Genomic DNA, 15,077 nt, shown 5'->3' on the forward strand with positions numbered 1-15,077 from the left:
TTCAAATGATCAATTTATTTAGTCAAAGTACTCAATAATTTGTAAAAATCTCAACTGCGAGTTGTTTCCATAGTAATTGTTACTGCACAGTATTATGATCAGATTTATCATATTAGTGCCCTCAATTATGATATGAATTATGATGACCATAGATTTTTAAGAATACTTGGTACCCACTTGCATGCATTTAATCCTCAAAGGTAAAAACTCTACCAAGTATATTTGCCTGCAAAATTAAATGGATATTTCAAATATACACTCACAGTTCTATGATAGCAACTTTGGTATGGAGAAAAAGGTACTGTACATAACAAGTTTTTGAGAAAAATGTATTGAACAAAGTTCTTGAATTCAAATACCCATTATCAACCACATAATTGTTGATTTCCAAGAAGCTGACCACGCGACTGTATTACGTGAACAATTTGTGTGAATTTCCCATATATGGACATGATCATGTCATATAATGTCCATATATGTGCATGATGATATCATATATCATCCATATATGGACATGATGACGTCATACCTCATTTGCATCGGCAAATCACAGGTTATTTGTCACATGGTGCCGATAAAGTTTTATATTATTGGATTGTGCATTCAAATAATACCAATGTCATGTAACATCACTCCAGCCAATCCTGGCAGAGTACCATTCTTGTTTAGGGTACTGCTATTTTAAAAGCAAAAATATGAGTATGCTTATTGTCATCTTGATAGTACTGTACTGTGCAGTATTCTTGTAACATTTCTTGAATAAAAAAGCTATGAAAAATCACTTTAGTACCAAACCCTTAATAAGGTTGGATAATCCATCAATAAACATTTTGCATTCAATAAACAAATTAATTTTCTGGTTTAAATTTGTAATAAAATTGTGATTACAAATAGTCTAGTACATTAGTTTAAACACAACACTAAATTGGGAGAGTAAAGTTTGACGGCTCAAAAGCTTTCCACAAAATTATGATTTTTATATTGTTTTTTTTTTTGTCTTTGTAAAACCAGGACTTGAACTAACTGAGAAGAAGCGAGTTCCCTGAGCTGACTATTACCACTGGCAGTCGAAATGAAAACATTAATGAGATCTATTATACAGTACAGGTATAACATACCAGCTGACAAGAGATAGTGATGCACCAACAACTTTATACTCTACTGTAATTCAATAGATAATCCCTGTGGCGGATCTAGAGGGGGTGAATAGGATGGCTAACCATCCCCGTTCGTTTACCATGAAAAAAAATTAATGGTCACTTGTCTTGTGTGTGTGCTTCTTGTGTACTCTGATAAAAAATACCCTTTCTATTTTAAGCTTACTTCTTTTCAGATGCAATTAAGATCGTCTAGCAGTCTACTAATTTCAAACAAATCTCAAATGGGAGTGGACGCCCCTCCCACATCCCCCCCCACCCTGCTTGGTCCTTCTCACCTCCCATTATCCACACCCCATTGCTAAATCCTAGATCCACCACTGAATCCCCAAGATCTTTTCACTAATAACATCAATATTGAAGGATACAAACTAGCAAGTTTATAGTCATAGGCTAGCAATTGATAGCCACAGGAAAATATGAAACTAAAGGTATACTGTACAAGGAATTGGATTGATGGTTGTTTAAGGTAATAAACCATACAAAAATATGCAGCATCTTCTCTTCAATTCTGTTCAATTTATATAAATAAAAATAATACATTACACTTCTTAAAAGAATCTCGTTTTTGGAACAATTATATAGTATAATTGTTGCCATCCTTTAGTAAAATTAGTACAAACTTTGACAAGGCCAAAAATAAACATGTATCAAAACCTGAGAGGTAATAACGTTACTATGTATTACCATTTCCTGAACATATCTTAAGCTCTGTCTACACTATTAGATTTTCTTCGACAAAAAACTGTTGTATGCCCATATATAGTCATGATGTGATGACATCATGACCATTTTTAGGCGTGTCACATTTTTTTTTGTCAAACATGAAATTGATAGTCTAAACAGGGCTTTCAAGTCAGCATAGTTAAGGTGAAAACGTACTACAACAAGGGCTTTACGCTTATCTGGGAAAATATAAGGCCTCACAGATCAACAATTGACTGCAACACCAAAGTTACACTTGCACTAGACATGATAACGACACGACAAAAAATACGCTCAGTGTTGAAGAATATAAACGAAGCAATGATATGTCGTATCGTGTCTAATGTAAATGCAGCTTAAGAGTGACAAAGAAAATGAACTAAATTTATAAAACCAGAGTTAAGGATCCCATGTTCCTCATATTCCAGGCTTCACGTAATTGTTTTAATTTCTGTAATTTGTCCATATATGAGAATGATGTCTTATTATTCCCATATATGGTCAAATCAGATATTTATTACATAAATAAGATTTAGAGTGGACAGAACTATAGAACAAGACATCTAGGACCCTGTTTAGGGTTTATTAGTTATTACATCGGAGACTCAGCTGCATTATGCGGCAGGCATGGAAATACGGGCGGACAACTGATTTACAGGTGGATTCAGATGCACACGCCTAATAAGGTAAAGAGAACATTTTGACAAAAATTAAATCAATAGAAGTGTTAATACCATGATAAAATAAACATGTATACATTACACAATATACAAAAAAATATGAAATTTATAACAAGTCACTTATATTGTCAGTGGCGTAACACCTGCCCTGCGATATTAGGAAGTTTTCGATTTCACGGCGACGGTAGAACGTAATGACCTCACTAAAAGTCATCTACGCATGCAAGAACGTTAAGGTCAGCTCATCGAGTAGATTTTGGAACGCAATTTGGCCGAATGTAGGTATGCAGAGAACGTAGGACGCTAGGCAGGACAGGCACGCATGAGTGATTCTGTTCTAGCGTCACATCGTCACACAAATCAAAAACTCCCTATTAATTGGCATACTGTATTTTTGCCAGGACCGTGGCCTAACAGGGCTCTTTAAAAGCCAGAGACAAAAAGCATATTTGTGAGGTCTCACCACAAAATGAGATGCATCGTTGGTGAAATCATATTGAGATATTCACCAAAATTGGTCACAAAGTCAAATTTTGCAAAATTTTGATTTTAATGTTTTTGAATAACTTGATATTTATATTTTATGATTGTATACTTTTTAAATGAATTTTCAACCTAAAACAGTGTTCTCCTCACATGTATTCTGTAATTCTATTACTATTGTTTGTACAGGTTAGTTTATCTTTGAGGCCAATTTTCTCAAAATTTATCCTAGGGATTCCATTCAAATACCAAATTAAAGCTTATAATGTGATTTACATAAATATAATATAAACTCAATTTTTTATTTTCTAACTATGAGACTCATTTTGCAGTACACCACACTTTTCCCACCTTTTCCTCCAGTTTTTAAATATTTAAAAATCTGTATCTCATTAATCATATTCCAAAATTTTTTTGTCAAATATCCCTGAGCCCCACGGTATTACGGCCTGAAAAAGCCTTGCCCAGGGGCCTCAAGTCTTTTTGTTACACCATTGCACAACATATATTTTTCCATCTATGGGCTATTCACTACTACAGTACCCCACCTCGTGATATCTACGCCTACTGTAAGTTCACTTAACAAGGTACTAAAAAAGCCTCACCCTATAAAGTTTGAATTTTGTAGGGTTATTATTTGCCTTTTTTTACTTAGTTATGTTAAAACATAAGAGTTTGTAACATCCTAAAATTGCATATAATTTCAAATTTTTATGTTTACAGTAGAATGGTAACATTTTCATGGGTGAATTTTAAGTTTCTTTTAATTTTAATTTCTCTTAATAGGCTACACTACTATATTTTCCTCGGTAAAAAAATATTAAATCGTTTATTTTTTACTTATATTATTTGATTACGTACCTAATTAAATTATCTAATCAATAACTTGAAATGCGGTAGTGGTTATCATCACCTGAATGGCACGTTAAACGACACTTTAATTTACACACGATTGAGTCCGAATACCATCACCGCCAGTCGCGGTGCCGATCATATCGACCTGAAAAGAAATACAAAATCAGTATTAGTTTCTGCAAGCAATAGTTATAATATGAACTATTTTCACAAAGTGTTGTAAAAAAATATTTCATATGCAAGGATTACATAAAAATATGAAGTTCAATATTTTCTTCAAAGGACTAATGTTAATACAGACTTAGAATTACTTTAGGAAGGAACAATACTAGTTTCACAACATAAAAGATTTTAAAAGATATTTGTAAAAAAAAAAAAAAAAAATTCATACTAAAAAGAAATAAATAAAAATAGAGTTTATATTTTCAGATTTTTTTTGTTTGATTTATAACTAATCACCCCTTCAACACATTACAACAAACTTATATGATGAAAACTTGCATCATTTGTAGTATTTTAAACTACTTAGTGGAATTAATTTACTACCATGGGAGTCACATAAGCACCCCCAGACTACACAAATATTTTTTTTTAAATAGCCATTACTGTAGGTGGTGCTTTGATTAAATCAAGTGTTTATCTGTTCTTGTATTTAAAAACTATATCAATTAAATATAGGTACTATACTACAGTATATAAATCTGTTTTTAGCGTGTAATCAAATATTTTAAACAAAAGTAAGCAACACAAATAAATACAATTCTCTTTAATAGCAGTGAGGCTTTTGTCCAAAAAAATTACAAAGAAAATTAACTGCAAAAAAAAAAACGCACTTGTCTAAAGATTTACATTCTGGGAATATCGAAACACAATCATCACCATGGTTACCACACTAGTGTAATAGTGTACTCACATATTGTCCTCTATAGTATAATCATTAAGAAACGAAGACTCTTAGCCCACCATCAAATAGCCGCTATCACCTCACTCCTCGCATATAGTATTAAGTTAGTCTGACGAAAAGAAGCCATCTCTGAATCATCCATCCCATAATGCAACATCCATCCATCGTCTCCAGTTGTCTTCCTTCACCCTTTTACGCAATATCAACCATAAACCGCATCATTTATGGTCAACGTATACGATTCTCTTCTCAAACAGTCTAACCGTACATGTCCTTTCTTTCACCTCTTATTGTACAAAAATCCCTGTGCAGTGTTTCTCATTACTTCTTGTTATTAGGTTGCAGTTCAACAGTACATAAAAAAAACTCACGGATATTAAGGCCAACTGAGACAGTGTCGTACGACGCAGCTTAATGCAATTCATCGTCGGGGAGTCTTAAGCTGGTGTGAGAAATATTAAACATGTTTAATATTCTATGATGCAACTGTCCCCGACGCAAACCATCGCGTCTGCGTTTAACCCACACAGACCCAAAGCGACAGCAAATCGCGGTGGTGCATCGTACAACACTATCCGAATTGGCCTTCATGGCAACCTCTCTTCAAATACATTCATTAGACTCTCCCAAATATGTTGAGTTTGTAAAGATCTCTCCACAATTTTTAAACTGTATGTGACAAACCAATGTAATATGCCCATATTTGGGTGTAATATGACATCATCATGACCATATAGGGACACATCACATAAATTAGTGTGGACAGAGCTTTAACCATATTTTCGAAATATTCTCAGTCTAGATAGGGCTCAGTCAGAACGGACAGGGACGAAATGAAAACATCAGCGCACGCAGCTTTGAAGAGGTGCCTACGTCATGTGAAAAACTCAGCATCTCAGAAAACATATTGACAGCAAGACAATACACAATCACTTCGTCACAAAAATCATTCTTTATTAGCTACCGTTCGACTGCAAGTGCTTCGCTCTCTCTGACAGTCGTACTCAAATAGCACGCGAGAACAGGCTTGGTTCTCTTAACATCCACTCTACAACTTAATATAAACAGTAAGACACAGACTAAAAAGGCGTTTAATGCCAATTACTTCTTAACCTCAACATCATTGTCATATTGGTAAGCTTTTAAAAAATGTTCTCACGTTTTTGTGGGAAAATATACAAAATACGAATTTTCATCAACTTGCACAAGCACGGATATTAACCTTTGACATCGTTTGTTCTCCTCACTGTAACATATTTTCATGAACGTGCCTTAATTTCACCATCATCATACTGCATTAACAACTTGCACAAACACAGATATTGACCTTTGACATCTTTTTTACTCCTCACTGTTAACATCTTTTCATAAATGTGCTTTAATTTCACCATCATTACATTAACTAGTTGCACAATCACAGGAAATTGACCTTTGACATCTTTTGTACTCCTCACTGGTAACATCTTTTCATAAATGTGCCTTAATTTCACCATCATCATATTACATTAACTTATACATACTTTTTTAATTGTTCAACCTCTGACCTCACCAGCTTAATTCACAATACTGAGTATTCTATCAACTAGTTTTTACAAATGTTTTTCATCTGTTCAACATTTAACTCTAGTTACTAAGCAGACTATGTTAAACTTCAAAGAAAGAATCACCATATGAACCAACAGTATCTCATTAATAATTCATCACCTTCATACATATTCAAACACATAGCAAGCAAATATCAACTTTGTTTAAAATTTATAGGATAAATTACAATTTTATGGTAATGTTGGCAACTTACAGTTGTGAGCAAGGTAATTAACAGATTTATGCAATTTCTTAAGGAGAGAAAATCCTTTAAAATAATGGAACTGTCCATCCTGCAACCATGCAAGCACAAGTTCATCATCTGAAATTATGTATCGTACATTCACCTTAAATGGTGTTTTTACTTTAGGGAAATTAACTGATTGCTGCAATCTCTTTTAGAAGAGAAAACCTTGTAAAAATAATGGGACAGTCCATCCTCCACCAAAAACTCTTTGCAACCATGAAAGCACAAGTTCATCTTCTGAAAAATTATGTACTGTACATTCACGTCAAATGGTGTATTCACTTCAGGGAAATAAACTGATAGATGCAATTTCTTATTGAAGAGAAAACCCTTTAAAAATAATGGAACTGTCCATCCTGCATAAAAAACCCTCTTTTCCAACCATGCTAGCACAAAGTTCATCATCTGAAATTATGTACTGTACATTCACATTCAATGGTGTTTTCACTTCAGAGAAATGGCATAAATCAAGTAAGTATTCACATAATATACTAACATAGTAACTAGATAGCGGTAAGTTATTACAAAATATTGGCTTCCAAAATATATAGATGGCTAAGGACAAAAAAACAAAAACAAAACCAGATGGTCTTTAATTATTAGGACATAAACCTACATAAAAACTTAGTTTCAATTAAAACCAACTCCACACCAGATTCTCACATTTTTTAAACATACATAGAAAAGATTCATCTTCTTTCTCAGATTATCTTCTGTACAAGCAATATTCAAGTCACACTCATACTAAACTCAGTTACATAACTTGAGTTATATTGCAATTAACTACTTTAACAAAGTTTGATATTTATCTATCTTGTTGTTAAAGAAATTATGGAGGTACAGAAAACCTCCATGTTTCCCCATACTGTTTGACACCAATCTGAAATTGGATAACATTACTCAAATTATTTATTATGGACACCAAATTAAATAAAACCTCCAGAAAACAGTGCCTTCTGTAAACATTAATTATATACAAGTTTAGTTATGAAATTGAGATTATTAGAGTATTGTTTTATCAGACTAGATTGTGGGATCTCAGTTAATCTCTAACACTGTTGAATAGCAATTTACCAACTCGCATCTCCCTTTGAACCAGTGGTAAAAAACCCACCTCCCATGGTACTCATATTACTTGTGTCCCCTGTATTACCGGCACCCCAGCCAAGGGCTCCCTGGCCGTCATTGAAACCAGTTTGCTGAGCCTGTTGTGGTGGTTGTTGTTGAGCCTGCTGTTGCTGGCCCTGGCCACCACTGCCTGTTCCTTGATTTATCATTCCCATCATGTTGAAATTCTGGGCTAGGGCCTGTGCAGTGGCGGCTACCATAGCATTAAGGGAGAGGTTACCCAACTGGTTCATCCCACTTGCCCCTCCTCCACTTCCTCCTCCTCCTCCACCTCCACCCCCACCTCCCGTATTCATACTGCTGTTACCTGAACCTCCTCCATAGCTGTTGGACCGTCTGTCATCGTAGTAATTACCACGCCGCATGTTGCCTCGACTTCGATCACCGTAGCGACCATGACCAGAATAATAATCTATTTCATGAAAAAAGTACAAGGTGACTTCGAGAAACAGGTATTGTCATTTATTGAAGAAATAAAATAAATTGGGTATTGCCTCATTTGTTTTATTCACAAAAAAGCCTTTAGTGAAAAACAAAATTCCTGACAACTCACATTTCTGAGAACCAAATACCGTAAATGTTCGAATAAGAGCAGCTCTTGAATGAGCGCCACTCTCGAATAAGCGCCGCACCAAATGCCGCATAATTGAGAGTATATTACCCTGTGTATAATTTGACACTTTGAGAAACAGGGTTTTAAATACAATGTATAAAGTGTTAAAATATACAAATAACACAATGAAGACACAAGCATTTCTTTATAAACGCTTATTTACGATGACGTATGATAGGCCTACCGAACTACGGATATACTTTAGATAAGTAACATTGGAATGGGCATGGAAAGTGCCACACCAATATTTTTTTTAAAGCGGCCCTCTAAAATAAACGTTGCTCTCGAATAAACGCAGCACTTTGAAGCTTCCAGAACTTTTATAAGAGCTGCAGCACTTATTAAAGCATTTACGGTATTCACTTCTGCAAAAACATTTCCGAGTATTACCCTTCTACAACATATCATTGATTTCACTCTGAAGACTTAGCTCAGGGGTCCCAAGTTTCCCACAGATGGTGGGAGTCTGCCAGAAATCAGGACAGCCTCAAACTCTCCTGCAGCCAGACTAGAATCTCCCGGAAAATAACACATCTCCCACGAATTCAATAAATCTGTTATGTTTTTAATAGTGTATTATCCATTTATTAATTGTCCCACGGAAGTCAATGTGTATCACAATAAGTAGGTAAACAAAACTAAATGTGCTAAGACGTTTAAACAGAGCTTCCGGAAATGACCTCTTCTAACTTGGGACCTCATTTAGCGTATGTTATTGAATAATTGTTTCAAGTTTACCTCGTCCCCCTCCACCACCGCCTCCACCCCCTCCATATCCTTGCATGATTTGCACGACCGGATTGTTGTCCATCATACCTCGTTGCATAAACTGCCTAGAGTGTTTCGGCTCCGCCCTGTCTATATGTACACTAAAACCCTAAAATAAACAAGTAATCAAATATCATTTAATTTTCCTTCGCAATAAAAAAATGAGACATGATTTGTTATACCTGGTTTTGACAACACACTGTCTGCCATGAATGAACTTTTAATAGCAATATATTTCATTTTTGACCTGTTATTGCATGCACTAACAAAGTGAAATTTTGGGGAAAAAATATTTTTCTATTTATCTCACCTGTTATGTATTATCACCTGTGCTATATATCTCCAAATAAATAATTTTTTTCATAAATAAATAAAAATAAAGCATCAATTAGTCCTATTTCTGGACTGTTTACATCACTACAACACACTGTTCATACAACAATGCAATGGGATCTCTAAAGAGGGCATATGGGCATGCTCAATTATCATTTTCTTATATGCTTGCATTATATATTCATCAATAATATTCTATTTATATTTGCTTTGTCACCAAGAAGCTTTTGGGAGAACCATTTTGCTAAATAAGTAAATGATGTTTTTTCACCACCACTAAGATGTTTGCAAAAAAGTTTGTTAAAACAAGGTATAAATTAAACCTCTATAAAATTTAATCAGCAATTCAAAACATCTGTAATAACAATAACAGAAAATGTTAATTGTAATATTATAATTTATTATATTATGAATTATAATAAAAATAAGTCACCAGAAATAGCAATATTTCTAACAATAAAATAACATTATACCATACAGAATATAAAATTTAAACAAACCTTAATTGTACGATCCTCTCCTAGCAGTTTCATAGCATCCTCCGAATCTGCGAAAGTTACAAATGCGATGCCGCGGAACGGCGTAGGAATGTACACGTCCGTGACCTCTCCAAACTGACCGAAGTAAGAATACAGATCCTCCGAGGTCGTTCCATCGCCAACACGACGTAAAAAAATTTTCTTGCTTTGTTCTCTTTCGGGGTAACCCTGTAAAATAAATACTGTCTTCATGGCATCTTTTTCTCTGCTTCATTGAGCTCAATTTTGCATTTTCAAACATAGAGTATAGAATTCAACTGTCTTGATTTTTTGTAAGCACACAATGAAATGAAAAACAAAGTACCACCAGAAGATGGGGGCGTCTGATTAGAATTCAAACAGACGTCTATTACAAGCTAGCGCAAGTTTGATACGAACAACTTTTACATGGATACGAACAACTTTTTTGAAGGAGGCCCAAGTTAGTACTTTTTGAGATATCATTCCATTTCAAAGAAACCCTGACAGTCGGACCTCTTGCTATTTTGTACTCTTTGTCTTAACGTTGAAAGTGCAATAAATATAAAACATTTTAAAATAATGAAATTAGCATATTAAAAATAAAAACATTCTTTAAATATTAGAACAAGTTACCTCAAGTAATAAAACCATTAAAAATAACAAAATCAACACCATAAGAATGAAAAAATACTTTAAATATTAGAACATTAAAAAAAAGTGAATTACCCGAACTTTAGTAATAAATTAATAATTAGGCCGTGGCTATTGTTACAATTCTTAAACCAATTCTTTATTCTGATTGGATGTTATTGTAGCAACACTCTCCATACATATAATAACATCCCATCTGAACTAAACATTGGTTTATGAATGGTGTGACAATAGACAATATCTATTATCAATGGCTTAGTATAATGGACCTATACTTACACGATCAGGATATCTAACATCACACCATCTGCCATCAATTTGATGCCGCCTCGAGACCACCTTGTCTTGCACCGTTGGATCTTTAAACCTAACGAAGCCAAAGCCTTTTGACTTCCCTGTTATATGGTCATTCTTTATCTAAAAATGGAAATGTTTCCATATTAATTTTATTATTATTTTTTTTATTTATGAAAATCCAGTAGACAACCTAGGAAGGTCAGATAGCCACATAGTCATCATAACTAGCTAAAAATGATTAGCCTCCCCTAAGTTCAGTATACTTAATCTAAAGGCAAACATTTAAAAAAATCAATAATTAATAAGGGCAAGGTAGAGAAATGCCTTGTAGGGAATCATGTGCATTTTTTAAAAACTTAACTGAAGTTCCATGTACCGTACTTTACAAAGTGATGTTGAAGGATGCAGTTGAATTCCTAGATAAGTTGTTACAATACTGTATACTATTTGTTTTCCCATTTTCATTTTGTCAACTTGTATATAAAAAAAATTAAGGTATCATCATTTGACACTTGATAATTGGAGTTTTTAATGTGTGCAGGGAGTGAATTCCAAAGTGCTGGTACTACAAAAGAAAAAGATTTATAGCCAAATAGTTTTTGAGGATGTGCAGGGTACAGAGAGCAAAAAAAATATCAGAGAGAATCTTACGGAGTATCCAGGAACATAAATATGGGTCAGCTGATGAATGTAGATAAGTTGTTAAACTTAATGTGTACCTAATCTTTTCAGACACTCTGTTTTTACTATAATGTGTAGTGAGTTCCCCCTTTTCACCTACTTTAATTAACACTTTTTCTATTTAATTATGTTTGCCACACCCAACAACATGTTTTGAGGTATTTTTCTTTTTTGTTTCATGTAAGCTTTTTACATCAGGATCCACCACTATTTGTGTATATTCTTTGTTGGTATTAATTACATTGTTTTATATTTCTTTTCTCCACCTTAAGTGCTTTGTCCTGATTTAAGGGTCAATTGAAAATCATTTTTGTGGTATTGTTGTTCGATTTTGTTGTTTTGTTTTCCAACTTGGCTACTGTAAATGAGCCTAGGTCATGACTAATTCAATTTCTTTTTGTTCCCTCCTCAAAACACACAAAAGAAAAAAAAGGAAAAACACAAAATAGTCCAAGACAAAGAAACAAAAGACAATAAACTTGTATTTTTTCAATATATATCTTTTTTAAGGTTCTGATAAACAAATAAAACTTCCTCAAATTTTATCCTCTTACCTCGGACAGTTCAAGTGCTCCATACTGCTCAAAGTAAGCCTTCATGTCTTCGAGCTTCGTATGAAATGGGAGACCAAGAACAATCAGATCTGTAGACTTGTTCCTCTCTACTTTTCGTGTTTTTCCAACTGGTATGTCTTGAGTTTCCTCCCCTTTTCGTTTGTTGTCTACTGTGAAAAGAAAAAAAATTATCAGTCATCACCATGTCAACAATAATACCACAAAACAATTAGGATTTTCATTATAATCATTATTTATTTGCAAAAAAAGATTTAAATATTTTTCCAAAAACAGGTGGTCAGCAAGAATTTATAAATAACTAGGCCTATAAAGTATAAAATCAACCTGTTTTTCACACGACTGTTTAACTTTTACTCTAAATTAGGCCAAAAAAAAATATATACTTGTTTAGCGTCACCGCCCGACCCTGATTTTCTCGCTGCCTCTCATCTTTTTTTGTAAAAAAGTGATGAAAATCAACTAAAAATTGCCGTTAATAAAGGAAAATCGATCGTTTTTTTATCTTCAGCACAAGAAACAAGATGTGAAGTGCGCTATTGGCTAATAATGATTGTACGCTACGTCTAGCCTAGGTAGGCCTAAACACAGTACATCTCTGATGATTTCTAATATTAACCTAGGCCTAAGGCCCTAAGTTTAGGCCCCTACCTACCAGGCTAGGGCTAGCCTAGGCTAGACAACCAACCAACCAAGAGCAGCCTCAGCAAGGGGACCAGAGGTCCCACCTATTATCTAGGCCTAGGCCTACTACTAGCTAGGCTAGTAAAACTGTATTCATGTAACTACCGGTACCTGACATTTTGGGGTAAGCCGCAACATACAAATAGTCATGCCACACTTCATCCGGCGGTTGTATTGCATTTTCTACGACACGTAAGCCACGCATGGCACCAGAGTCAGGGTTACGATATTTCAGCCCCGTCGCGCCTGGGTACTGAGCGTGCAGCGTAGATAACAGAATTGTTCCGTCTGTCTCGACTGGGAGTTCCATCGGCTCCGGATCATTTTCGTCCTCGACTGTGCGAACGTACTGCGTCATATTGCCCTGAAATTTATTTAAAAACATGCACTGATTCAACCTGTACTTATGTGGTTTTGTAAATACGTGTATTTACACATAAAAACTGTAAAATATATAATCAAAACAACTTACGTTCTTCCTTTTACACGTGAGCAAAATGGCGACCCAAGCGTAAACCACCAATCACAGATTTAATTATAGAGGGCGCTTGTACATGTTCGTTCACGTGATGCATTGCCCATCATGGTCTTCATGTGACGATGATTACCGCCTCATCGTTGCCTGCCGCAAACAAAATCGACAAGCAAGCTCTCCTGGGCCTAAAAAACTTCATCGAGGTGTTACAGCAACAAGGGTAAAGAATCATTAAAGAAGCAGACGTATTTGATAATGGATAGTCAATTTGATTCTAACCCGCTAAGTCGTATTCCTTTAAAGGTTAGTGTATGTCACTATGAATTATTGTATCATTTTGCAATGAAATTAAGCGAGAGATAGTAGTAGAGAGTGAAAACAATATTTTACACCGGCCTAGCCCTAGGCCCTAGGCCTAACTAGACCTAGCCTAGGCTAAGGCTAGCCTAGCCTACATTGAATTACCTTAAAACCTTAGGGCTAGAGCATTAGCTCGTTTGTGCCTCCAAAGTCGTCATAACAAACTGTTCAGAAACATATGGGCGGAAATTGAGATGGTGGTAAGACCAACATTTTGCTATGGCATATGCCAGACTTAAATTCATGTAGTTTACATTCGAAGCAACTACAACAACATCATTGGGTAGTGAATTCCAATCATTAACGACCCGGACCGTGACATGATAGTAGGATAGACCTATGCTCTTTTCCTTACATTAAGATTTGGTTTGGATTTATAGACTTTTAAAGAATGTCCCCTAGTTTTATAGAATGTAGATCCTTGAAAGAGCTTTTCCACATCAATGCTATCGATATTTTTAAAAATTGTTAATGTTTAAATTAAATCAGCCCTTTTCTTTCTAAACGCAAAGTAGTTATCCTAGCCTAGTTGTAGGCGTAGTAGACATAGCGAACCTAGGTTTCCCTGGTTAGGCTAGGCAAGCGGTTTTCGCAGTGTCCTGAACAACAGGACTGTGCCAACAAAATTATAATTTACAGTGATTAGTTAAGTACCCTAATAAGTGTAAGAAGATTAAGAAGTACGGACTACGAATACAACCACCACTGGGCCTAGCTAGGTAGAATAATAGTAAAGCGGTTAGAAAGGCGAAATTTTTTTTTTTTTTTGCTTACCTTTAATTTAAAAATAAAATTTAAAAAATAAATCATAATCAGCCAATAAAATGCATTCCCCTCATGATGGTTGATACAAAAATAATGCAAATACCGTATTTATTCAAATAAACGCCCCTTCCTTATTGCACTGTAAATGTGAAACTAAAACACACATATCGTCAAAATGTGTTATTGCATAATCATAAAGACTCATTGATCCCAACCAGGTTGGAAAAGCTATAATTCTACTGGATAAAACATATGGAATATGTTAAGAATAATGTTGCTTCCATTAAACTTGTTTTCAGTCCCAAAGAAGGAGGCATTTGTTCTAAATGCATCTCTCGAGGGGGAATTCAATATTCGAGGGGGAATTTATTCAGATAATTATACAGTATCTTCCATATAGTTTCAGTAAGCACATCTGTACAACAATATTGTATGCGATATTTAAGTAAACCATTATTATTAATATTATACAAGTAGGTATGCATTTTATAGCAGGCCCAAACCATAAAATAGGGCTTGCGAAGGGAATATTAGACATTAAAAGCTCAAAATCAAAAGTTCACTACATGAAAAAGATGTATTCGACATCAGAAATTAACATAAAAATTAGCAAACAATATCCAAAATAAAAAAAA

At 34.6% G+C, this 15,077-nt stretch overlaps 2 protein-coding genes across 5 annotated transcripts in view; one reads left to right on the top strand and one right to left on the bottom strand.

The window, feature by feature from the left end:
* LOC117109403 (TAR DNA-binding protein 43-like) lies at nt 1–13,454 on the bottom strand. 4 transcript variants are annotated; one of them, XM_033251752.1, is made up of 9 exons: nt 13,315–13,453; nt 12,954–13,206; nt 12,141–12,310; nt 10,888–11,025; nt 9,958–10,164; nt 9,095–9,233; nt 8,051–8,155; nt 3,939–4,025; nt 1–2,540 (listed from the first exon to the last, which is right to left on the bottom strand). In XM_033251752.1, exons 2-8 carry the CDS (start codon nt 13,198–13,200, stop codon nt 3,994–3,996), a joined length of 1,038 nt encoding a protein of 345 aa, XP_033107643.1. In that variant the 5' UTR covers nt 13,201–13,206; nt 13,315–13,453; the 3' UTR covers nt 1–2,540; nt 3,939–3,993. The 4 variants fall into 4 exon arrangements, with proteins under 4 accessions (XP_033107643.1, XP_033107644.1, XP_033107641.1 ...); XM_033251753.1 differs by having other exon boundaries at nt 3,887–4,025; XM_033251750.1 differs by having other exon boundaries at nt 1–4,025; nt 4,794–8,155; nt 13,315–13,454.
* Nucleotides 13,427–15,077, top strand: part of LOC117109405 (type-1 angiotensin II receptor-associated protein-like) — an 18,567-nt gene continuing 16,916 nt past the window's right edge. Inside the window, exon 1 of the mRNA XM_033251755.1 lies at nt 13,427–13,620. Coding sequence (XP_033107646.1) covers nt 13,573–13,620 — 48 coding nt within the window. The 5' untranslated portion in view covers nt 13,427–13,572. The remainder of the gene's footprint in view (nt 13,621–15,077) is intronic.

The sequence above is a fragment of the Anneissia japonica genome, unplaced genomic scaffold (genome assembly GCF_011630105.1).
Source record: "Anneissia japonica isolate Jap-2015-1 unplaced genomic scaffold, ASM1163010v1 scaffold287719_len1884721_cov185, whole genome shotgun sequence".
NCBI lineage: Eukaryota > Metazoa > Echinodermata > Crinoidea > Comatulida > Comatulidae > Anneissia > Anneissia japonica.

Bases quoted from the DNA above. Each gene is read 5' to 3' on its own strand.
- LOC117109403 (XM_033251750.1), bottom strand. From the start codon at position 13,200: ATGACGCAGTACGTTCGCACAGTCGAGGACGAAAATGATCCGGAGCCG. The intron at 11,026-12,140 runs GTAAGAGGATAA...TTCCATTTTTAG, and splicing joins GAGCACTTGAACTGTCCGAG to ATAAAGAATGACCATATAAC. The intron at 9,234-9,957 runs GTTTGTTTAAAT...TGTTTATTTTAG, and splicing joins GAGAGGATCGTACAATTAAG to GGTTTTAGTGTACATATAGA.